At 36.9% G+C, this 24,727-nt stretch overlaps 1 protein-coding gene across 6 annotated transcripts in view; it reads right to left on the minus strand.

Annotated features, from left to right (window-relative positions):
• Nucleotides 1–2,561: 2,561 nt before the first annotated feature.
• Nucleotides 2,562–24,727, minus strand: part of LOC306985530 (AP-1 complex subunit sigma-2) — a 40,524-nt gene continuing 18,358 nt past the window's right edge. Inside the window, exons 5-7 of one of the 6 annotated variants that reach the window (XM_079587883.1) lie at nucleotides 22,318–22,348; nucleotides 14,950–15,024; nucleotides 10,672–13,373 (exon numbers count right to left, since the gene is read on the minus strand). In XM_079587883.1, coding sequence (XP_079444009.1) covers nucleotides 14,972–15,024; nucleotides 22,318–22,348 — 84 coding nt within the window. In that variant the 3' untranslated portion in view covers nucleotides 10,672–13,373; nucleotides 14,950–14,971. Of the gene's footprint in view, nucleotides 4,141–10,671; nucleotides 13,374–14,949; nucleotides 15,025–19,597; nucleotides 19,679–22,317; nucleotides 22,349–24,727 lie in introns of those variants that run through there. The other 5 variants (XM_079587886.1, XM_079587884.1, XM_079587885.1 and 2 more) reach the window with 5 other exon arrangements.

The following is a 24,727-nucleotide window of genomic DNA, read 5'->3' on the forward strand; positions in this document are numbered from 1 at the left end:
CACTGGGAGACACTGGGAGACACTGGGAGACACCGGGAGACACTAGGAGACACTGGGAGACACTGGGAGACACTGGGAGACACTAGGAGACACTAGGAGACACTGGGAGACACTAGGAGACACTGGGAGACACTGGGAGACACTGGGAGACACTGGGAGACACTAGGAGACACCGGGAGACACTAGGAGACACCGGGAGACACTGGGAGACACTGGGAGACACTAGGAGACACTGGGAGACACTGGGAGACACTAGGAGACACTGGGAGACACTAGAAGACACTGGGAGACACGAGACACTGGGAGAAACTGGGAGACACTGGGAGACACTGGGAGACACTGGGAGAAACTGGGAGACACTAGGAGACACTGGGAGACACTAGGAGACACTGGGAGACACTGGGAGACACTGGGAGACACTGGGAGAAACTGGGAGACACTGGGAGACACTAGGAGAAACTGGGAGACACTAGGAGACACTGGGAGACACTAGGAGACACTGGGAGACACTGGGAGACACAGAGACACCGGGAGACACTGGGAGACACTGGGAGACACCGGGAGACACCGAGAGACACTGGGAGACACTGAGAGACACCGGGAGACACTAGGAGACACTGGGAGAAACTGGGAGACACTGGGAGACACCGGGAGACACTGGGAGAAACTGGGAGACACTAGGAGACACTGGGAGACACTAGGAGACACTGGGAGACACCGGGAGACACTGGGAGAAACTGGGAGACACTAGGAGACACTGGGAGACACTGGGAGAAACTGGGAGACACTAGGAGACACTGGGAGACACTAGGAGACACTAGGAGACACTGAGAGACACTAGGAGACACTGGGAGACACTAGGAGACACTGGGAGACACTAGGAGACACTGGGAGACACTAGGAGACACTAGGAGACAATGGGAGACACTGGGAGACACTAGGAGACACTGGGAGACACTGGGAGACACCGGGAGACACTAGGAGACAATGGGAGACACTGGGAGACACTAGGAGACACTGGGAGACACTGGGAACACTGACATTTTTCTGAATAGTAAAAAGATTTTAGTCACATGACTCCCAATACCAATTGCTTATCAGCTGAGACAGGAAGTACATTCTCATTCTAGAAAGCTTCTGATTGGACAGAACTCTGTGTAGGGCAGGATGATGTCATAGGTATTTTCAGTTATTTTCCAGCAGCAGCGTAAAATTATTAATAAAAAGAGTAAAAGTTTTTTTTTTTTTTTTTTACATATATGAGAGATGATATGTGATTGGAGATTGTTTAAAATAATAATAATAATAATCAGCTAGGGCTGTAACGATTAATCGCGATTAATCGAAATCCAAAATAAAAGTTTGTGTTTACATAATATATGTGTGTGTATTGTGTATAATTATTTTGTATATATAAATACACACACATGCATGTATATATTTGAGAATTATTTGCATTTATATACTGCATATATATTTTTATATGATTTATATTATATATAAATAGAACTATTTTATATATAAATAACATATTTTTATTAAATATATACATGCATGTGTGTGTATTTATATATACAAAATAATTATACACAATACACACACATATATTATGTAAACACAAACTTTTATTTTGGATTTCTATTTTAAAAAGGAAAAAATACTTATAGTATCGACATCAGAACAAAGATGTTAGATGATAATCTATATCTTAAAACAGGCGGAAAATATCCCACAAAAGGTCAAACATCTGTAAATAAATAAATATTGTAAATGATTCAAAGATATATCTGCCAATACTAATAAAGTACATTTAAATACATGAAAAATATTGGACAAAATATCAAATGTCTGTAAATAAAGTATTGCAAAAAATAGCAAATATCTGCCACCACAAATGAAAAATAAATATAAATTCATAAACATTGCCAAAAAAACGTGAAATAATATACAGAATAAAATAAATATAAAAAATAAATAAATATTGCCTGATATATGAAATATCTGTCAATGTGATTTTAAAATTACCCAAAATATAAAATGTCTGTTAAATAAAATAAAATGTCTATATAAAATATTTATAAATAAATAAATGTCCAAAAATGCAAATATCTGCCTCTCCGATAAAAATAAATAAAGAAATATTGCCCACAACATGAAATATACACATAATTTTTTTTAATATTGCCTGAAATAGGAAATATCTGCTAATACAATTGATTTAAAAAAATGCACAAAATATGACATTTCTGCCAATATTGATTAAAATTTAATGAATTCAATGAATAAATATAGTCCTAAATATCAATTAAAATTAAAAAGTGTTTGTAAAATATATAAAAAATAAAGATCACATATATCACCGACATGGAGATTATAATATAACACATCCATGATACATTTGATATGTTTGCATCAGAAACTGATGAGCAGAAAGAATAAAAGAGTTTTATCTAATCTTAATCTCATCTAAACACATCTGACAACTGCACTTCTGTAAACCTGTCAGTCAAGCACACACACACACACACTCGACACCAGAACAAACACACACACGACGCTTTATAAACATCTGTAGACAAATTTATTCCATATTTTCAACAATAAACACATTTAATTTCATTCTGACAACGACACACAGCGTCTCTCCAGAGCCAGACGGACACGGGGAACTTGAAGAGCTTGAGGTGTGTGTGTGTGTGTGTGTGTGTGAGTGACGTCTGAACACTGTAAACACATGCGCTGTTACACACACACACTGAAGAGTCATTTACAGCAGCTCAGCGCTGGAGAACACACTCAACACACACTTCTGTCTCAGTAAACCATTACAGGGAATCTAACAGTGATCAAGAGTGTGTGTGTGTGTGTGTGGCCTGTTCACACAGTGATCAAGTGTGTGTGTGTGTGTGGCCCGTTCATACAGTGATCAAGTGTGTGTGTGTGTGTGTGGCCTGTTCACACAGTGATCAAGTGTGTGTGTGTGTGTGTGTGGCCCGTTCATACAGTGATCGTGTGTGTGTGTGTGTGTGTGGCCTGTTCACACAGTGATCAAGTGTGTGTGTGTGTGTGTGGCCTGTTCACACAGTGATCAAGTGTGTGTGTGTGTGTGTGTGGCCCGTTCATACAGTGATCGTGTGTGTGTGTGTGTGTGTGTGTGTGTGTGTGTGTGTGTGGCCTGTTCATACAGTGATCGTGTGTGTGTGTGTGTGTGTGTGGCCTGTTCACACAGTGATCAAGTGTGTGTGTGTGTGTGTGGCCCGTTCATACAGTGATCGTGTGTGTGTGTGTGTGTGTGTGTGTGTGTGTGTGTGGCCTGTTCATACAGTGATCGTGTGTGTGTGTGTGTGTGTGTGGCCTGTTCATACAGTGATCGTGTGTGTGTGTGTGTGTGTGTGTGTGTGTGTGGCCTGTTCATACAGTGATCGTGTGTGTGTGTGTGTGTGTGTGTGGCCTGTTCATACAGTGATCGTGTGTGTGTGTGTGTGTGTGTGTGTGTGTGTGTGTGTGTGTGTGTGTGGCCTGTTCATACAGTGATCGTGTGTGTGTGTGTGTGTGTGTGTGTGTGTGTGTGGCCTGTTCATACAGTGATCGTGTGTGTGTGTGTGTGTGTGTGTGTGTGTGGCCTGTTCATACAGTGATCGTGTGTGTGTGTGTGTGTGTGTGTGTGTGTGTGTGTGGCCTGTTCATACAGTGATCGTGTGTGTGTGTGTGTGTGTGTGTGTGTGTGTGTGTGTGTGTGTGTGTGTGGCCTGTTCATACAGTGATCGTGTGTGTGTGTGTGTGTGTGTGTGTGTGTGTGTGTGTGGCCTGTTCATACAGTGATCGTGTGTGTGTGTGTGTGTGTGTGTTCTTCACAGCAGATGTAAAGTAGGATGTGTCGTCCTGCGCTGACAATATTTGCACAAGTTCTTTTGAGCTCACAAACCAAGTACATGATCAACACGGAAACATGGTGAAGTGTGTGTGTGTGTGTGTGTGTGTGTGTGTGTGTGTGTGTGTGTGTGTGTGTGTGTGAGAGTGTTTTTGCTACATCTTTAGGTGGTCAGGCGCTCTGTGTGTGTGTGTGTGTGTGTGTGTGTGTGTGTGTGTGGTTTATGTGAGCCCGATCTCCTCTAGGACGCTGCGGGGAGTCTCTGCTTCCTGTGGGAGGAACAGCAACACTTTCCCGATAAAACACACTTTTCACACACTCACCGATGAAACCAGCAAAATCACACAACAGGCAAACACTCCAACACATCAATACACACTCCAACATATCAATACACACTCCAACACATCAATACACACTCCGACACATCAATACACACTCCAACACATCAATACACACTCCAACACATAAATACACACTCCAACACATCAATACACACTCCGACACATCAATACACACTCCAACAAACCTCAATCATCCAAATGTTGCCTTTTTTATTATAGAAAAAAAAGAGATATATATTTCAAATATAATTCAAATGTATGAATAAATGTTTTAATAACAAAAACGGTCAATATTTGAATGTTTAGTGTTTGAATATTTGTTTTATAACAAAAAGTTAACATTTTAATATTTGCAGTTTGTTTGGGAAAAAATTGTTTTATAACAAAAACAGTCAACATTTGAATCTGTTTTTGGTAAATATTTGAGATTTTATAACAAAAAACAAAGTCAACATTTGAATATTGAGTTGAATATGAGTTTATTTTTGTTATAAAACACGTTTACCAAAATAAAGTCAAAGTTTGAATATTTAGTGTTTGTTTGATACATATTTGTGTTTTACAACAAAAACAAAAGTCAATATTTGAATATTTTGTGTTTGTTTGGTAAATATTAGTGTTTTACAACAAAAACAACCAACACTAAATATCCAAATGTTGACTTTTGTTTTTATTTACCAAAATAATCTCCAAACTTTAATATTTAGTGTTTGTTTGGTAAATAATTTTGATTAACATTAATAATAATATTATATAATAAATAATTTTAAAAAACATTTGAATATTTAGTGTTTTTTGGGTCAATATTTGTGTTTTATAACAAAAACAACCAACACTAAATATTTGTAAAAAAAAAAAAAAAAAAAAAAAAAAACTTACTGAACAAACACTAAATATTAAAATGCTGGCTTTGTTCTGAACTATGATGAGCAACTTTTTTTACTTTGATTTTAAAATCTTAGATTTTAACTTTTCCAATAAGTTTTTCTTTCCAGTGTATTGAACAACTATAAATAATTTACTCAAAAACCACCATTTTATTTTCATGAACACAGCCAACAGAGAATATTTAATGCAAAACTTTTGAAAGGCAAAGCACCTTTCAGAAGATATAACACTGATATCACACACACACACACACACACACACACACACACGACTTTGGTGTTTTATGGGTTTGTTCGCTGGCCAAGAGGAGACAGACCCGAGAACAACTTTTGCAAACATCCCGATGTAAACGCCTTATATGAAATATCAGTCTTTATAATGTGAAAACTGTGTGCTGAATATACATTTGGAATTTATTTTAAAGGGGTGTTTGATTATGATTTCAGTTTTCTAACTGTAGTTAGTGTGTAATGTTGCTGTTTGATCATAAACAACATCTGCAAAGTTACACCGCTCAAAGTTCAGAGCAAAGGGAGATATTTGCTTTTTAAGAAATCGTTTTTTAACCTGAACTACAACAAACGGCTGGTAGGAACTACACGACATTCCTCCCCACCAACCCTAAAATTTACATAAACCCCGCCCCCTGAACACGATTTATAGATTATCATGACAGAATATGCTAATCAGTGACTAGAAGATACACATAATCTACATAAATTCATCAACTAACATTCAGAAATGTCCTGTTCTTCTACATGTGTCACTTCTTCTTGAGTCTCCATCATGACTGACTCCAGTTTGAACATAAAAGGCTAAAAGTTTAGAAATTTCTAGTGTGTGTGTGAGAGGTAAAAGGACACGCGCTCTTGAAGCTCCGCCCCCTGTGCCGGGAGCAGCAGCTCATTTGCATTTAAAGGGACAGACACAAAACGGTGTGTTTTTGCTCACCCTCAAAAAGTGACAATTTTAACATGCGATATAAAAATATCTGTGGGGTATTTTGAGCTGAAACTTCACACACACACTCTGGGGACATCAGAGACTTATTTTACATCGTGTGAAAAGGGCATTACCGCTTTAAAGGCTTTGCGCTGGTGTTGTTCGGAGCCGCCCCTCTGGGCTCAGCAGGTTTATATTATATATTATGAAGCACATGGAGATGAGCCGAGCTAAATTTATCCTCCGAGATCTGAAAATAATCAGCATGTGGGCTGCCATGACTCACTGATGACACAAATACATTTACAACACACTGAGGCAAAGCAGACACACACACACACACACACACACACACACACACACACACACACACACACACACACACACACACACGAGAACAATCTCAACTTACTTTGGCATCCTGAACATCAGTGGGCCAAAAGAAGAGGAGAAAATCAGGGTTTAAAAAGTGCATAAATTAATTCAGCAATCTTAAAAGTTTCTAAAAAGGTTTTAAAGTTATCCGTCACACCAAAACCTTTTTAAATACTAAAAAGAACTGGTATAATATCAACATATTAATCAAATACACGACAAATACGCTTCAAAGGTGGAGCAAGTTGATGAAAGATTAAAAGTTGTCTCTGATATAACATGGACTGTAATAAAGTATTACAGATAGTGTTGATTTTTAAAGCTGCACATTGAACTAACTGTTTAATTAAGTTTACATTTAATGAAGTGGTGTTATTCTTTTAGTCCTATGATAGACTAATCATTTTTGAATTCAAAATTAACCACTGATTACATAAAATTACACGAACAAAACCCATTGGAATTTAGAATATTAATTTTTTAATAAAAATAAAATAAAAAAGTAACATCTCTAAATCATTACATTAAATTACACCAACAGGAATTTTGAGTGAATTTAAATAAATAAAATAATTATTTAGCATCACTGAATCGTCCAAAATCACACCGACAAATAAAAAAAATTCAATATTTTTTTGCAATTTTGAGTTTTAATTTTTTTTTATTAAAAAAAAAAATTAACATGACTGAATCAACATTAAATCACACCAACAAAACCAAACTGTATGGGTTAAATCAGATATTACAAGTAATTATTGGAGTATGTTTTACAATAAAATAGTCATTTCAATTATAAACTATATTAAACTGACTTAAAACAGAGTTGAATCTCATATAACTTTAACATTTTTTTTTCAAAGTAATGTAAAATCATGTTGCCACGACTTATTGATCAAGCATTTTTTACAGTGTAACAATTGCATGTTACCACGTTTAACAGTGCAAATTCAACATTAAATAATAAATGTATATTTGCTGAAACCCTTTTGTTCTGAAGGCAAGTTCTGATGTAGTTCCTCAGTGTTTATACTCCGCTCTTAAACGCCGGGATCCCAGAGGATCTTTAACATCCACTTCTCTCCAGGAGTCTTGAATCATTCATGATTTCTGAGCTTGAATTAAAACCCAATTATCACTCAACCCAGGAGGAGTTTACACTGACAGATCCACTTATATCACGTCACACACACACACACACCTTTCCAAAACGACAACATCAAATCAAAATGGACTATTTGCTTTTGTAAATTCCTGTTATCTTTCATCAAAGATGCTCCACTTCTGAAATGACTTTCAGAGTCTGGTTGTACAGTTACCGGATCAGTTTAACTCACAGGAGAACAGCTGTTTAGGGGACGTTTACACAACTATACTAAAAAACAAATGTGTGCAGTTGACAATGTTGTCACGGATCTGAGAAAACGCTGTATTCTCCAGCCAGGCCAGTAGATGGCGACGTCACGTTGTAAAGAAACACCGAAGACTGACCACACATGCGCACAGTGGGTCTCATTCATGAAACACAAGCAGAACTAATGTTTGTGTAAATCGTGTGTAAAGTGGTTCTGGCGTAAATTTTCGGATTCATTAAAATGTTCGTATTTTTCAAATGTTAGTTGGTACGAAAGAAATCTCCACCTGCTCCCAGCCACGCGTAAATATGCGTTTCACATCCGAACGTTTTGCTCATTAATAAGGCTGCATTTTAATTCACTTTAATCGGGTACATATTTACAGCATTTTGAAAAAATATTATATATAGTAATTACATTCGGTTTTTCTTTTTACTTTTATTATGAGAGCCAGTGATAGCATCTGCAAACTGAACACTTTAATCACATAATTAATTGCTTTCAAATTAATAGGGCTGGGCTATATTTTTTCGAAGTGAACTAATTCGTTTTTGCAGTCGAGCTTCATGTCGAACCATTTTCTCTTCACTTCTGGGACTGTTCGATTAACAGATGAAACTCCAGTAACTGCGTCCGTAATATCTGCCAAGCTTCCTTTTTTTAGGACCTGATTCGCCACTATGTACGCTTGAAAATAAAATTTGGCGTTTTGAATGAACTTCTGATAATAAAATATTATCTGATAATGAGAAATTGTTCTTTGTCATTCGCTTTTTGAGAAGACATGTTGAAATCCTTCGTTTGGTGTCATATGATGCCCATATATGGTTGTCTGTCGGATTTAATGGGCGGGGTTTATGGTAATTGAGAATGAGCGTGCACGTGCGTCCCATTTACGACTGATTGGATTTCATTAACACACACACATTTCACTATCACATCTGACGTTTACGAAATATTTGTGAATCAGGAGAAGAGTTTTCGGGAAGGTCTCTTTACGCGCAGATCACTCACATATTTACTCGTATATTTACGAATGTTTCATGAATGAGACCCAGTGTTGGGGAAAGTGTTGCATTACAATATTGTGTTATTCCCTAAAAACGTAACATTGCGTTACTTAGTTACTTTTTTATGGAAAGTAATACGCTACGTTCGTGTTATTTCTCTCACCTGGGCTTGATTATTTGTTTTTTAATAACAACAAAAAAGATATACATTTTTGGCAGATGTAGGCCCTTTCACACCATAAGTGAAGTGAATAAGCCTCAGGCTGAAGGAAAAGCAGATTTACTCCTGTACAGTAGAGGGCGCCGCTCAAACAAGAAAGTTCAGTGCTCTTCAACAATAAAAACAAAACAAAAAACGGCATATTTGCTTATTAGTATGGTTGAATTGGATCATCGAAGGTCAGCAGCAAAGACGTTGGTTAACAAAGTGAGATTAAATACATATTTGTGTCATTTAACATTTAATTATCGCAGGTTTGCATAATACTCCTGCTTTTAAGGAATACTGGATCTGTTATGTGCAAGGTAGAGGAGGACATGCATGTTCACATTTAGACTAGAACTACAATAAGCATCATATTCACACACAATGCCTCAGTCTGAACTTATGATTTCTCTGAACATGAGCACAGGAGAGCTGTCAGTCAATACAGGCCAAATCTAACCTGTGTTACTCGTTTGAAAAAGTAACTCATATTTTGTTGTAAATTTAAGAGTAATACCGTACTATAAGTCGCACTTTTTTTCATAGTTTCGCTGGTCCTGCGACTTATAGTCAGGTGCGACTTATATATCAACATTAATTCATACTGACTGAGATGAACCAAGAGAAAACATTTATAATTTATAACAGAATAACTGTTAATGTGTTACGCTAACACACCGGACACTATTCAGCTGTTGTTCTGTGTGCTGTTGTGAAGCTGAATAACCTTTCCAGATTAAATGTCTGTTCTTGGTCTTGGATTTTGTGAAATAAATTTAGAAATAAATGCGACTTATAGTCCAGTGCGACTTATATATGTTTTTTTCCTCTTCATGACGCATTTTTTTGGCGGATTCGACTTATACTCCGGAGCGACTTATAGTCCGGAAAATACGGTACTTGGAAAAAGTAATCGGATTACATAACTCGTGTTGTTTGTAATGCGTTACCCAACACTACATGCATGACGTCACCGGCTTCGCAAATTCACGTTTTTGTAGTTTACACAGAGACGATAACTATCATCTTCAAAAACTCGCACTTTGAAACCCGTTTTCAACAGTTTGCATTCCAGGACCCCGAACACTGTTGTCATGTAAATGAACGGCCAAAACACAAAAAGTTTGACATTTTTAGTTAAAATCTGTGCCGTGTAAACGGACCCTTAGACACTTTCATTTGTTGTGCGTGTCAAATCAAGCTGTACATTTGATCCTGTTGTAAAAATGTGTGAAACGCAAATCATGGCCAGGTCATATTTCATATCAATTAAAAAAATATATATATATATATTGCATAAAAGAAAATGCCATTAAGATTCTTTTGCATAATGTAATGATACCTTTTTTCATATCACACTAATAATATCAATTAATATTTGTGTAAGGTTTCAATATCAGGTTAATCCCATATGCATTGCGAATAAAAGAAAATGGCATTAAGATTCTTTTGCATAATATTATTTGTGTGTATATGTATATATATATATATATATACATACAAGTAAAGAAAATGTGGGTGCTAAATGTTAAATTGTCAAATAAATAAACATGCAATGCACAATGAAAAAAAATTTAAATCCTAAAATAGGCTATGCAAAATATACTTGAAATATGATCTGGACAGGTTTGCGCACTACACTCCAAACTGAAGCTACACACACACACACACACACACACTTCTTGAAATTCTCACATTTCATTTGTTTATTTCTACGTCGTTACATGAATATACATCCACTCATATTCTCAGCGACTCAAAACATTCATTGTGAAACAAACTGTACGTCCAAACATGAATCAGTTTACAAATCTAACTCTATAAATACTCAACAAAACACACTCATAGATTGTATCGAACACTGAAGTGTTGTCGGTGTAAACCGTATATAGTGACAGCAGAGATACAGCGGTTCAGTCACACTGAGAAATCGCAGAACTTCACTTTTCTTTATCATTTATGAATACATAAATATCAGCATCTGCACCAAATTGCATATTTTTGCTCAATAAAACAGGGTTTTTTTCTCTCTCCATATTTCTCTGTATGAGCCATAAAAGCCTGATGTACCAAATATGATACTCAAGTAAAAAAAAATGAAACAATAACTTTTAAAACATTTTGCTTAAAGCTTCAATAAACTGTTCCAAAATATTACACTTTTCTGACTATTTCATGTTAGGCTTTACAGGGTTAATAAATTACACGTGTTTTGATATTTTATTATTTAATGCAGACATTCAAACATTTCTATGTTATATGAGCGTCCAAATATTTTGAGTGTGTGTGTGTGTGTGTGTGTGTGTGTGTGTGTGTGTGTGTGTATATTAAAAATAACTGATAATTTGATATAACTTCGCTAATAAAAAAAACCTATACCAAAATATATTTAAAATACATTTATTTAAGTGTACTACAAAAACATGAACATATTTACTGACATATCGCCTGAGACTTACTGATATAAATATTATAATTAAACTTAATGAGGAGTACTTATTTATTGCACAATGCACATTTCTTAATATTAAGCCTAAAATGTGTTTTATATCACTATTATTGAGGATAGCATGATCTCTGTATAACATTCATCTTTAAATGCAAGATATTTAAAGTGTTCCTAAAGTATATACTGGCAATAGTTCCACTTTAGCACAAATACACTTAAATATATATTTAGTTGAACTTCATCACTATTTCTGGATAACTAAAGTGCATTAAGTACAAAATTAATTGCTCCAATTTAGCAGATTGTAAGTATATAAATTTAGTATACTAAAAATACAATTGCAGGATATTAAGCACATGAATTTGTAGTATACTTAGCATAACATAAATGTATTTTAATATATGTATTTAAAATTTTTTTACTTGAATAAATCACTAAATAAATCATGTTTTTACTAAATAAATCACGAAAGAAAACCGCGCATACAAACTCACAATTTATAGATTACAACATTTACCAACCGTAAACTTACAGCTGTAATTCTGATGGTTGCTTTGCCTAAAAAAGAAAAAAAAAAAGAAAAAAAAGATGTTCTTTCTCAATATTTTTGTCTTTTTTTCTGAAAAAAAAAAATCAAAATTAAGTGAGTTTATGCTTAACATAAAAAAAGGTTGGTGGGGTCAGAAAAATAAATGTAATTTAAAAGGATATATAATATAATAAGTAATGCACAATATATCGGTCACTATATCGGTATCTGTCGATATATGTTCATTTTTAATGTTATCGGCCCGATGAGAAAAATTGGCCTATATATTAAAGCTGATAAATATTGTATTATTTCCTTCGGCTGAGACACTTCAGATGCGCACTGTTCAACATTGTGTTTGAATTGATTTGAAATATGATTTGAATAACTTGATTTGAAAATACAGTAAAGTGCAACTAGTCCGTCATATCGGCTACATAAAATTATCATGAGAACATTATGGTTGTGTGTTTGGGACATGGCTTTTATTGGTGAGTCTTTTTTTGTTATCAGGCTCTGAAAAATCATAAAAACTTGGATTTAGATTTATCGGCCAATATATCGGTTATCGGCTTTCAAATATAAAGAATTATCGGTATTGCCCCAAAATGTTCATATCGGTGCATCCCAATATAATATAATAGATGTAATGAAATAATCTTTTCTGACCCCTTATTTGCAGATTTATTTTCTTGTGTTAAGCATAAACTTAATTTTTTTCCAAATTTTCCAAAAACAAGACTTAATAGCTTACGTAATTTTGCTTCTCAAGTAAATGTATCTTGATTTAAGAAAGTTGAGATATTTGTGCTGGAAAACAAGACAAAAATACTGAGGAAGAACATAATTTTTTGCAAAATTTCAGCAAAAATTATTTTCTTAAAACATTCTTTACGTGAGAATCAAAACAGCATTAAATATTACGACCCGTTTTCTACAACTAAGTCTATGTCATTCACTGTTGTTTTCAATTGTGAAACAAGATGAAGACACTAATTTAGAATATGATTTTTGCTCTGAAACAAAGACTATAAAGTCTATATGATTACACAGATTGAATCATGAATTTCTCCCTGTATTTTAAATAATGTCCATTTGTAAGAGTGAGGAACCGGTGACGTCCACCGATACGAGTTACTCAAGCTGGATTTCCTGAAGCTACATGAACACGAGTGTCGCCTGAACAAGATACAGGAATAAAATCAATTCAGATGAAGGACCAGCACACAGTTAAACACACAACGAAACATTTGACACTATCTGACAGTGTGCCGGTGAAACTGGGTCCAAGATGCAGCTCTCTGATTGGACGGCGCTGAGACAGAGGCGGAGTCAGGCGTGCAGGGGGAGTGGCTCAGCATGCAGCAGCCAATCAGTACACAGGCACGTTAAAGTACTCATGTCGGGGCTGAAGGAGAGACACACACACACACACACACACACACACACACTGAAAATGGTGCAGACAAACACAACTGTGAGAGATGCAGACAGACACGTGCAGGACGACATGCGGTGAACACATTAAACTCAAGTGTGTTTACATGCACAGTCTCACACCGATTATTGTACAAATAGTTGAATCTAAACGGACAGATTACCTCGCTTTCACGTTGCATGTAAATTCCCAGAGCAGTCAGTCATCTTACACTTACACCTCGACAGATTTCCAATAGTAATCAGCATTTTACTGGACATGTAAATGCACTCAATACACATTCTGCTCAGACAATAGGATTATACATCAACCAATCCTGTCAAGAGATTCAAATAACTGCAACTAATCTCAAGATCTCCTCCGTAGGACATGTAATTATTATGAAATTCTGAATAGAAAAGTTTGCGGTCAGTGTTTTTTTTTTTTTTTTTTTTAAAGGAAATGACTTTTATTCAGCAAGGATTCATTAAAAATTGAACAAAAGTGACAGTAAAGAAATTAATAATGTTACTAAAGATCATATTTCAAGTAAATGCTGTTCTTTTATTCATCCAAGAATCCTGAATTAAAATGTATCACTGTCATAAATGTTTCTCGAGCATCAGATCATCATATTATAGTGATTTCTGAAGGATCATGTGACACTGAAGACTGGAGTAATGATGCTGAAAACTCAGCTTTGATCACAGGAATAAATTACGGTTTAAAATATATTAAAATAGAAAACAGCCGTTTTACATTGTCATATTATTATTATTTAAAAAAAAGTTATTTATTATTTTTAATCAAATAAATGCAGCATTGGTGAGCAAAGAGACTCCTTTTAAAAACATAAAACATATTTTGAACGGCAGTGTGCATTCACATAGAAAACAGCTTTTTAAACAATAATAATATTTTACATATTTTTTTTACTGTATTTTTGATCAAATAAACGCAGCCATGGTAGGCTATTAAATATGTGTTTTTTAATATTTAAGCATCAAATAAATAAATAAATACACACACACAAAATATTATATTTCTATATAAATAAATGTCATTTTATATATGTATATTAAGTATTAAATATGATTAATATAACATCTAAATATATAATAGTTAGTCCTGAAACAAAGTCAGTGTAGAACTACATAACATATATAGATGACATAAACCATAAACTCTGTGAGGACAACGAGAAACACGAAAACACAATGACTGGACGGCAGCCGGATCTCGTGGAAATGCGTCGCTATAGCAACCATTGTGTTTATCGCGCAATTTATACGCGAAGATAAGTTTTTACATGCAGTTTATTGCGTATAATACACACACCCCACACCACTACTAAACCCTAAACCTAGCCATGCGTATCCTATGCACGTAAAAACTCATTTTCGCGTATAAATTGCACGATAAACACTGCGTGCTATAGAGACGCATTTAGTGTGATCGGGTTGGCACTACACACACACACATAAACACGAACAGCTCATGATATCTGTGCTAGACTGGTGATCTAGAGCCACGACGACACGACTCTACGACTGAAGGAGAGCCGCACCTGAAGCCTTCGCTCGCGCCGGCTAACTCTGGAAGAGAACGGAGGACTCGCAGGACATGCTCGGACTCAGAACACCTGCAGGACATTCACACACACACACACACACACACACGTGATTTACAGCCACCTCCGCATCGATCCACACACACACACACACACACATGGGCTGAATCCGTAAACACCCCCTAAACCCTCATTCACTATTCCCTACGCAAGTCCCCTAACACTGCTCAGGAGTGAATGAAAGCGAGTGAGAGACTTCGGACCGCCGTTGAGCGTACATCGGTTGCACACTCGTTATTGCAGTGCATTGTGGGATTGAATGAGTGCACTCGATGACGTCCATTATGGTTTCGGATACCCCTACAAATGTCTGTCCCCTCGAATAACGCCCGATTTGTGTGTACAGGGGCAATCTAAAAAAAAAAAGTGTGATATATGTGGTTATGTGCTGTCTAAGCTACTGGATGCCTTAAATGTCCTTCGGGATGAATAAAAGCATCTATCCTATCCTATCTTTGATTCAGCCGTGGACCGTCCCGTCTCACAGCGAATATACAAACTGTAGACCGTGATCAGACTTAACTTTAAAAAATTGAGGAAACCCGTGCCTTAAAATTAAGTAAATAAACGTCATGCTTAATGGACAAAATTAAAGGAGTAGTTCACTTTCAAGTAAAAAAAAGATCCTGATAATTTACTCTCCCCCACGTCATCCAAGATGTTCATGTCTTTCCTTCTTCAGTGGAAAAGAAATGAAGGTTTTTGAGGAAAACATTCCAGGATTTTCTCCATATAATGGACGTCAATGGGGTTTAAACGGGTCGAAGGTCCAGATGTGAGCTTCAAAGTCTCGACACGATCCAGCCGAGGAATAAGAGTCTCATCTAGACAAACCATCCGCCATTTTATAAAAAAATAAAATAAAAATAAAATTATATACTTTTTGTGGTTAAAAAGTGCCTGTCTTGTACTATCTCTGAGAGCCACACATTACGTCATCACATTGGAAAGGTCAAGCGTAACGTAGTCGGAAGTTTGGAGTAGGAGGACCGTTCAAAGTTATTGTATGTTGAATGACACATATTAATATGTATTTATGTCAGTTTATAGTTTTAAATGGTCCTTGCGTGTGCATATCCTGGATATTTAACGATGTCACGCGTGACCTTTCCAACGTGATGTAATGCGTGGCGCATCTCAGAGACGGTACAAGACGGACATTTGTGGTTAAAAAGAATATAATTCTTATGTTTTGTATAAAATGGCCGCTGGTTTGTCTAGATAAGACTCTTATTCCTCGGCTGGATCGTGTCGAGACTTTGAAGCTGCACTGAAACTCACATCTGGACCTTCAACCCATTGGTTGCCATTGACCCTTCGCAGGGAGCCTGATTGACAGGTGATCCGACCAATCATACTTCGCCATCCGCCATTTTGTCCGACAAAGCAGTCAGGAGAGTTAGTAGATTGACGTTGGAGGATTTGTACTTGAGAAGCGGAGTGTACTGACGTCTTTCCGCGGTTATAACAACATTCCTTCTGATGTTCATTCATGTTTATTTGATGCTATAAATGAACTAGAAGGAAGAGATGATCGGTTCACGAGCGGCTTTAACTGAGCGATCTGACACACACACATTAAAGAGCCACAAAACGCCATTTATTGTTTAAATTTCTTGTAAAAAATGACCAAATTTGAAAGTTGAGACTGTTTAATATCAAAAGTAAGCTGGTCTGTCCTGTCTGTCAGTGTGTTGTCAGTCTCCTCTCTGCTCCGCAATGTGTTTTTCACTGCGTGAGAACATGTGTGTGTGAGAGCGGCGTAGTTTGTCGGACATAGCGACAGTAACTAAGGGGGGCGGGTCTTTGCGAACGGTCAATTGACGTCCATTATATGGAGAAAATCCTGCAATGTTTTCGTCAAAAACCTTCATTTCTTTTCTACTGAAGAAAGAAAGACATGGACATCTTGGATGACGTGGGGAGAGTAAATTATCAGGACATTTTTATTTGAAAGTGAACTACTCTAAGTAATGTGGAATTGTCACGTTCACATAACTTAATTTTTTTAATTAAGCATTATGTTTATTTACTTAATAATTTTAAGCATCAAACACTGATATAATTGAGCTCTAGTCTCGACTTCATGTCTCTGTCCTCTAATGGAGCGGGAGCCGGAGGGTCTGTGTGGGATTGCTTCTGTTCTTCAGGAATGCTCCGGATTGACTTTCCCAGGTTTCATTAGCTAAGCTGACGGAGAACCGTGTGCTTTTAATTAAAAACACCTCAGCAACAGAGGCAGGCGTTTGTTTGAAGTTTAACACCAAAGCTTCCAATTGGTTTATTATAAAGTTATTTGGAAAAAAAAAGTAAAGCCACACAAAATTAAACCCATGTAATACCAATGAGAATGTAAAGAATGGTAATCAGATTATTAAAACTGACGGAGTAATATGAAATCAGTCTGGGAGAATATAGCCTTCCACAATAACATGTCCAGACGTGTTCATTTTCAACGGAAACTGTGACGGAAAATGTTCGTCAGCACGAGACGACAATAATGTCACTAACCGATAACTGTGACTATATCAACATGAAATATCAGTGACGAAAACTAGACGAAAATGGCCAGACATTTAGTCGAATAAAACTTGACTAAACATAAACAGGAGAAGGTTGACGAAACACAATAAAAACAAGACATGGGACTAAGACTAAATAAAAAAATAGCTGATAAAATTAACAATATTCAAGACAGGATGGATGGATGGATGGATGGATGGATGGATGGATGGATGGATGGATGGATGGATGGATGGATGGATGGATGGATGGATGGATGGATGGATGGATGGATGGATGGATGGATGGATGGATGGATGGATGGATGGATGGATGGATGGATGGATGGATGGATGGATGGATGGATGGATGGATGGATGGATGGATGGATGGATGGATGGATGGATGGATGGATGGATGGATGGATGGATGGATGGATGGATGGATGGAATATAATAAACACACACAAATATATTTTCCCTTCCGAAATTGTATCATATTCAAATATATATATATTTTTATTACCCCCTGATAAAAGTAACTCCAGAACATTCCTAAAAGAAGAAATATTGTAAAATTGAGGGGGAAAAAATTAATTAATTGTGTGTAGATCTCTCTGTAGCCTATATACACTTTACACACACACAGGTACTAAAATGCTTAATTTTTAATCTTAATAGAATTTGCTCAACTGAACGAAATGCAATAATTTTAAGAACATTAGCAAAAGGGAGAGAGAGAGCGAGCGAGCGAGCGAGCGAGAGAGCGAGAGAGCGAGAGAGAGAGAGAGAGAGAGAGAGAGAGAGAGAGAGAGAGAGAGTCGCCGCATAATGTGATTTATTCTGATGCAGTGGGATATTTATGCAGTGGCGAAGCCCCAAAATGAAAAGGGACACACTCATCTCTCATCCCCACACACACACACACACACACACACACACACACACACACACACACACACCGCCGCGACGCCCGTCCTGAGCTGAGGGAGTAATGCACATCTTTATGCAGGGAGAGCAGAAATGCAGTCAAAGCATTAGTTGTCATCCAGAGCGAGTTAGTTCCCATCAGGCAGAGACCGACACACACACTCACAGCGCCTGATCGTGGAGACGGGGTGTGTGTCTTCACAACGCAACACATTCATATTACATGCATGCATTCATAGAATGTGTTCAGTCGTTTGCTGAATATGCAATTATGATAATTAAATGCAAACCAGTAACTGAAGACATGACATGAATTACTATTACTGGCGGCCACTGGGAAACACACTCAGTATTTCTGTCTCGTTCCAGTCCAAATATCCAACATTTCATAAATCAAGATGCATTTACTAAAGGAATAAAATGCCATGAGATATTAAGTCTTATAATATTATTACGTTTATTATTCCTAGATTAAATGAATTCTTGCTGAAAACAAGCACAATTATATGCCAATGGGGTCAGAAATATTAAGAATTAAGATTATATTTCTGACCCCATTGGCAGATTTTGCTTGTTTTAAGCATCAACTCACTTAATTTTGATTAATTTACCCAGAAAACAGGACATAATATCTTATATCAGTTTACTCATCTAGAAAATGCATCTTGATTTAAGAAATGTTTGATATTTGGTCTGGAAACAAGACAGAAATACTGCGTAAGAAAAGCATGTTTTGCAGTGTTTCTCCAGATTAGATTCAAAGCTTTTCTTTATGAGTAAAAAGCTGCAGGTTTTAAATCTAAAGCTTCATAAACTGCTGAGTTTGCAATAACTATATGCTAATAATCCATTCTGAATTATTTCATACATCATAATAATATGCAACGGTAAGCTAAATAAGGTTGCATGCTTAAGCTAATTCCTACATAATTAATTTTTCTAGATTCTCTAACTTAAGACTAATTATCCTTTAGCTAGAAATCTTGTGACCACATGTTGAGCGGGTCAAAGGTCAAGGGTTAAGAAGTTCAAACGCTCGACCCCCCCCCCCCCCCCCCCCCTCTCGTCACGTCACCACGTCTCCTCCAATCAGAGCGAGCGAGAGCTTCATCATGCCCAATCAGCAATCGGCTCAGGCAAGTCACACCATTTACCAATCGGCTGACAGGTGGGCGGGGCTCCGGCCCCTATAAGATCTCCTCATTGGCCAAACCTCCCCAGTCTTCAGTCTGGCTCTACGGACAGAAACACCAGCCAATCAAACAGCCCCGTTCTGTGGAATCACGGCAGATCCGGTTCACAGAAGGCCAGGACTCGTGAGATTGTGATGAGAACATGTTCGACCGCCGACTGAAGGGGAATGTGCTCACGGTCCAGTCAACGTGATATAAGTTACATTAAATTAATCACAACTGAACATCGAGTGAATACACACACGTGAAACTGGAAAAATGAGAATATGGTGCAAAAGTTCATTTATTTCAGGAATTCAACTTAAAAGGTGAAACTAATATATTATATAGACTCATGACATGCAAAGTGAGATATTTCAAGCCTTTATTTGTTATACTTTTGATGATTATGGCTTACAGCTTATGAAAACCTTTTCACAATATTCTAATTTTGAATGGCAAAATAATCATAATCATCACAATTATAACAAATAAAGGCTTGCAATATCTCACTTTGCATGTAATGAGTCTATATAATATATTAGTTTCACCTTTTAAGTTGGAATTACTGAAATAAATGAACTTTTGCACCATATTCTCATTTTTCCAGTTTCACCTGTAAAACACGATGGCTAATTAATAGTATTATGGGAAAATGTGATATTCAGGCTCTTTTAACCACAAACATCTCTTAAAACTGCCCAGCAACTGACTATTTAACTAGCATGCATAACTTACCCACAAATATAAATATGCCACATCATGAGTCTTATGGTGTAAGGTAATTTTTTTTTGATGCAATAGCTTATTAATCCACACATATTTGTAAATAATAACATTTTAGAGAAAGAAAACATAAATCCATGGGTTAAAACGCTATATACATTTAACACGGATATAAACAGTACTAAAATAGTTGTTAATCACCATTAATTATGCAATTGGACTAGTTTAATGTTTGGAAATCCAGGCCAATTAAACAAAGATGATTTTAATGCTAAATGTATGAGCGATAGTCAGAAACTGAGTATCAGCTGAAACTCATTAAAACCCAAACCCGATTCATTAAAACATCAAACAGATCTGACCTCAAATCAGCAGATAAAGCACAAGCCCCAGTCGAGACTACGGCAGCCCCAGAGGCTCAAACCGCACGCTCTCGCTGATAATGCTTTTGTTTCGCATATTACTTTGTTTATTAACATACATGCAAATTCGCATTACTTGAACCGTGACGTCGATAAAGATGCAAAGCTGGAAATGTCTCGGCGCCGCTGGTGTTCTCGTGTCAGTCGGTGAACTGCACATCTAGGTCATGTCTCGCTGCTAAAGCGTGGACAGCAAGTCTTTGTTCTCTCCTCTGTCTGCCTGTAATGCGGCCCTCGGGACAGAGTCTGTCGGGATGATAAACCGCAGCTCTGTTCGGCTCGGAGTTACCGGCGGTGATTGAACATTTCTGTCTCATCGATAGTCTCTAACTAGTGCCGAATACAGCCTTAAAAACCTGGGGGAAATCATCCAATCACATCACTCATTCAAAAACCCTTTTCACTTAATGAGAAGAAATGTTTGGGTAGAAACTAAACTGCTTACATTCATTAGTAACTAACTGGGTCAATCTCACAAAACCTGTCAAGAATGTAGTCAACCCCCGGAAATCGAAAGAAAGAAAGAAAGAAAGAAAGAAAGAAAGAAAGAAAGAAAGAAAGAAAGAAAGAAAGAAAGAAAGAAAGAAAGAAAGAAAGAAAGAAAGAAAGAAAGAAAGAAAGAAAGAAAGAAAGAAAGAAAGAAAGAAAGAAAGAAAGAAAGAAAGAAAGAAAAAGAGAAAGAAAGAAAGAAAAAGAAAGAAAGAAAAAGTTTTTTTTTACTAGTGCTGTCAAATTGATGAATCTCATCTAACATAAAAGTTTGTTTACATTATGTGTGTGTGTGTGTGTGTGTTATACACAAACACACCCACACATATATATATATATATATATATATATATATATATATATATATATATATATATATATATATATATATATATATATATATACACATATACACGCACACATATTATGTTCACACAGACACGCATATAATATATAATATATATATATATATATACATACACACAAATATTATGTTAACTCAAAATGATGTTAGATGTGATTAATAAGTAATTTGACAGCACTATATTTTACATAAAGAAAACTAGGAAACTAATAGTACATTAAAAAAACTTTAAATACTTAAAATAAGTAATGAAAAAAATATAAGTTTTCACTCTTTTTCTTTTGATTTTGGGGTGCAATGTGGAAAAATGCTGATATCTGTAAATTTAGTGGGGGGGGGGGGATAGAGTGGACATTTATTGTTAAAATGCTGTTGACATTAAATATATTTTAAGTACAAAAATTAAATATATATATATATACATTTTGAATATGACTATCAATTTCCTTCTTTCCTATTCTTTTGATTTTGGGGTGAAATGTGATCCTTTTTGTGTGTGTGTGAGATTGACTCAATTAAACTCTAGTAACTAGTTTCTCTAACCGTTCTATTCAGGAGGAACTCAGCATGCCATCAACTTCCTGTCTCCAGAAGCTCATGGCATGAGGAGTACAGTCCCGCTCCACTGGGATCAGATTAATGGCTAGAGCTACAGGGAGACTGATCACTACAGACGCTAACTAATGATCCATAAATCATACCTGGAAGCAGACGGATCTGAAAATCTAGATTCTGCAAATCAAAAGATTGGGTCGGGCAAAAGGAGGAAGAATACAGAGAGCGAGAGAGAGAAGAGAGACATCAAACTCGTGAAGCATCAGCACACACACGGATTAAAGCTGAAGTGTGTCATTTCTGCAACACAAACACTGCAGTTATCGCTCTTATAATTACCATGCTATCTCATATTTTTGCTCTTAATAGTCTATTAATTAAAAGCATTCTATCTCTTTAAACAGAACAATTGTTACAATCACGCCTGGAAACATAAACAGGATTCAATAGTCATCCGCTAAAATTAAATGATACTAAACCACCAGTAGGGGGCGGCAGGGAGACTCGTCTGAACATCAAACGATTCGTTCAAACATACAGATTCGTTCAGTAACGGATCGGAAACTGTGTTGCTCTGAGACGCTCATTGGCTCTACGGTTTGGAACTATTTCGTTGGCAAAATAGAGGAAAAACAGAATTGCTAATTTATAGCAATTAATATTGTTTATTTAATTCTGGCATGAAATCACATTTACAAACGTGCTGATACTCGTGAAAACAACACTTTTGCTCATGTGATAGGCTACTGGTAGTGTGTTTTTAGTGTGTTGCTATAATGTTCTGGATGGTTGCCAAGGTGTTGCCAAGGTGTTTTTAGTGTGTGGCTACAGTATGTGGTTGCTATAATGTTTTGAATGGTTGCCAGGGTGTTGCTATGTGGTTTGAGTGCTCGGAGTGGTTACTGTGACATTGCCATGCAGTTGCCAAGGTGTTCTGAGTGTTTTTAGTGTGTTGCTATAATGTTCTGGATGGTTGCAAAGGTGTTTTTAGTGTTTCGCTACAGTAAATGGTTGATATTATGTTTTGAATGGTTGCCAGGGTGTTGCTATGTGGTTCCGAGTCAGTTGTTCAAGTGCTCCGAGTGGTTACTGTGATATTGTTATGCAGTTGCCAAGGTGTTCTGAGTGTTTTGAGTGTGTTGCTACAGTATTTGGTTGCTATAATGTTTTGAATGGTTGCCAGGGTGTTGCTATGTGCTTCTGAGTCAGTTGTTCGAGTGCTCTGAATGGTTAATGGGACATTGCTATGCAGTTGCCAAGGTGTTCTGAGTGTTTTTAGTGTGTTGCTATGTTCTGGATGGTTGCCAAGGTGTTTTGAGTGTGTTGCTACAGTAAATTGTTCATATTATGTTTTGAATGGTTGCCAGGGTGTTGCTATGTGGTTCTGAGGCAGTTGTTCGAGTGCTCTGAGTGGTTACTGTGACATTGTTATGCAGTTGCCAAGGTGTTCTGAGTGTTTTGAGTGTGTTGCTACAGTATTTGGTTGCTATAATGTTTTGAATGGTTGCCAGGGTGTTGCTATGTGCTTCTGAGTCAGTTGTTCGAGTGCTCTGAATGGTTAATGTGACATTGCTATGCAGTTGCCAAGGTGTTCTGAGTGTTTTTAGTGTGTTGCTATGTTCTGGATGGTTGCCAAGGTGTTTTGAGTATGTTGCTACAGTAAATGGTTCATATTATGTTTTGAATGGTTGCCAGGGTGTTGCTATGTGGTTCTGAGGCAGTTGTTCGAGTGCTCTGAGTGGTTACTGTGACATTGTTATGCAGTTGCCAAGGTGTTCTGAGTGTTTTGAGTGTGTTCTACAGTATGTGGTTGCTATAATGTTTTGAATGGTTGCCAGGGTGTTGCTATGTGCTTCTGAGTCAGTTGTTCGAGTGCTCTGAGTGGTTACTGTGACATTGCTATGCAGTTGCCAAGGTGTTCTGAGTGTTTTTAGTGTGTTGCTTTAATGTTCTGGATGGTTGCCAAGGTGTTGCTAAGTGGTTGCAAAGGTGTTTGAGTGTTTTTTTAACGTGTTTTAATGTGTGTGTTGCTACAGTATGTGGCAGCTATAATATTCTGGGTGGTTCCTATGGTGTTGCTAGGGTTCTTCAGATTAGACTTATAGTGCACATAAAAAAAATGGATATGAGAAAGCATTTTAATATCAAAACAGATACACTTCAGCTTTAATCTGAAAGCGCAGCATCAGGACATCCTGCAGATCTGTGCATCTGTACGCTAGAGCGAGACTCCATGGAGATGAAGAGATTGTGTGTGAAAGCTCAGTTCCTCTACACACTGTAACGAACAAAGGAGCGTTTGTGTTCTGCAAGCGCCGGGGAAGCTGGGTAATACACACACGAGAGCAGTCACTGTGAGCCTGTAGCTCCTGAGGGATTTCTACCTTTCAATTCAAAAGTCGGAGCGAGAGAGAAGCAGAACGGCGGTGCGGAGGTCAAAAACACTATAAAATATACGCAAACGATCCCGCTGCTTTGCTGTGGCGGTAATAAACCTCAGTACTCGAGGGGGCAAGAGACTCATTAACCCAGATGTGGAGGTATTTTATGATAGCA

The sequence above is a fragment of the Phoxinus phoxinus genome (genome assembly GCF_949152265.1).
Source record: "Phoxinus phoxinus genome assembly, chromosome: 18".
In the NCBI taxonomy this organism is placed as follows: Eukaryota; Metazoa; Chordata; class Actinopteri; order Cypriniformes; family Leuciscidae; genus Phoxinus; species Phoxinus phoxinus.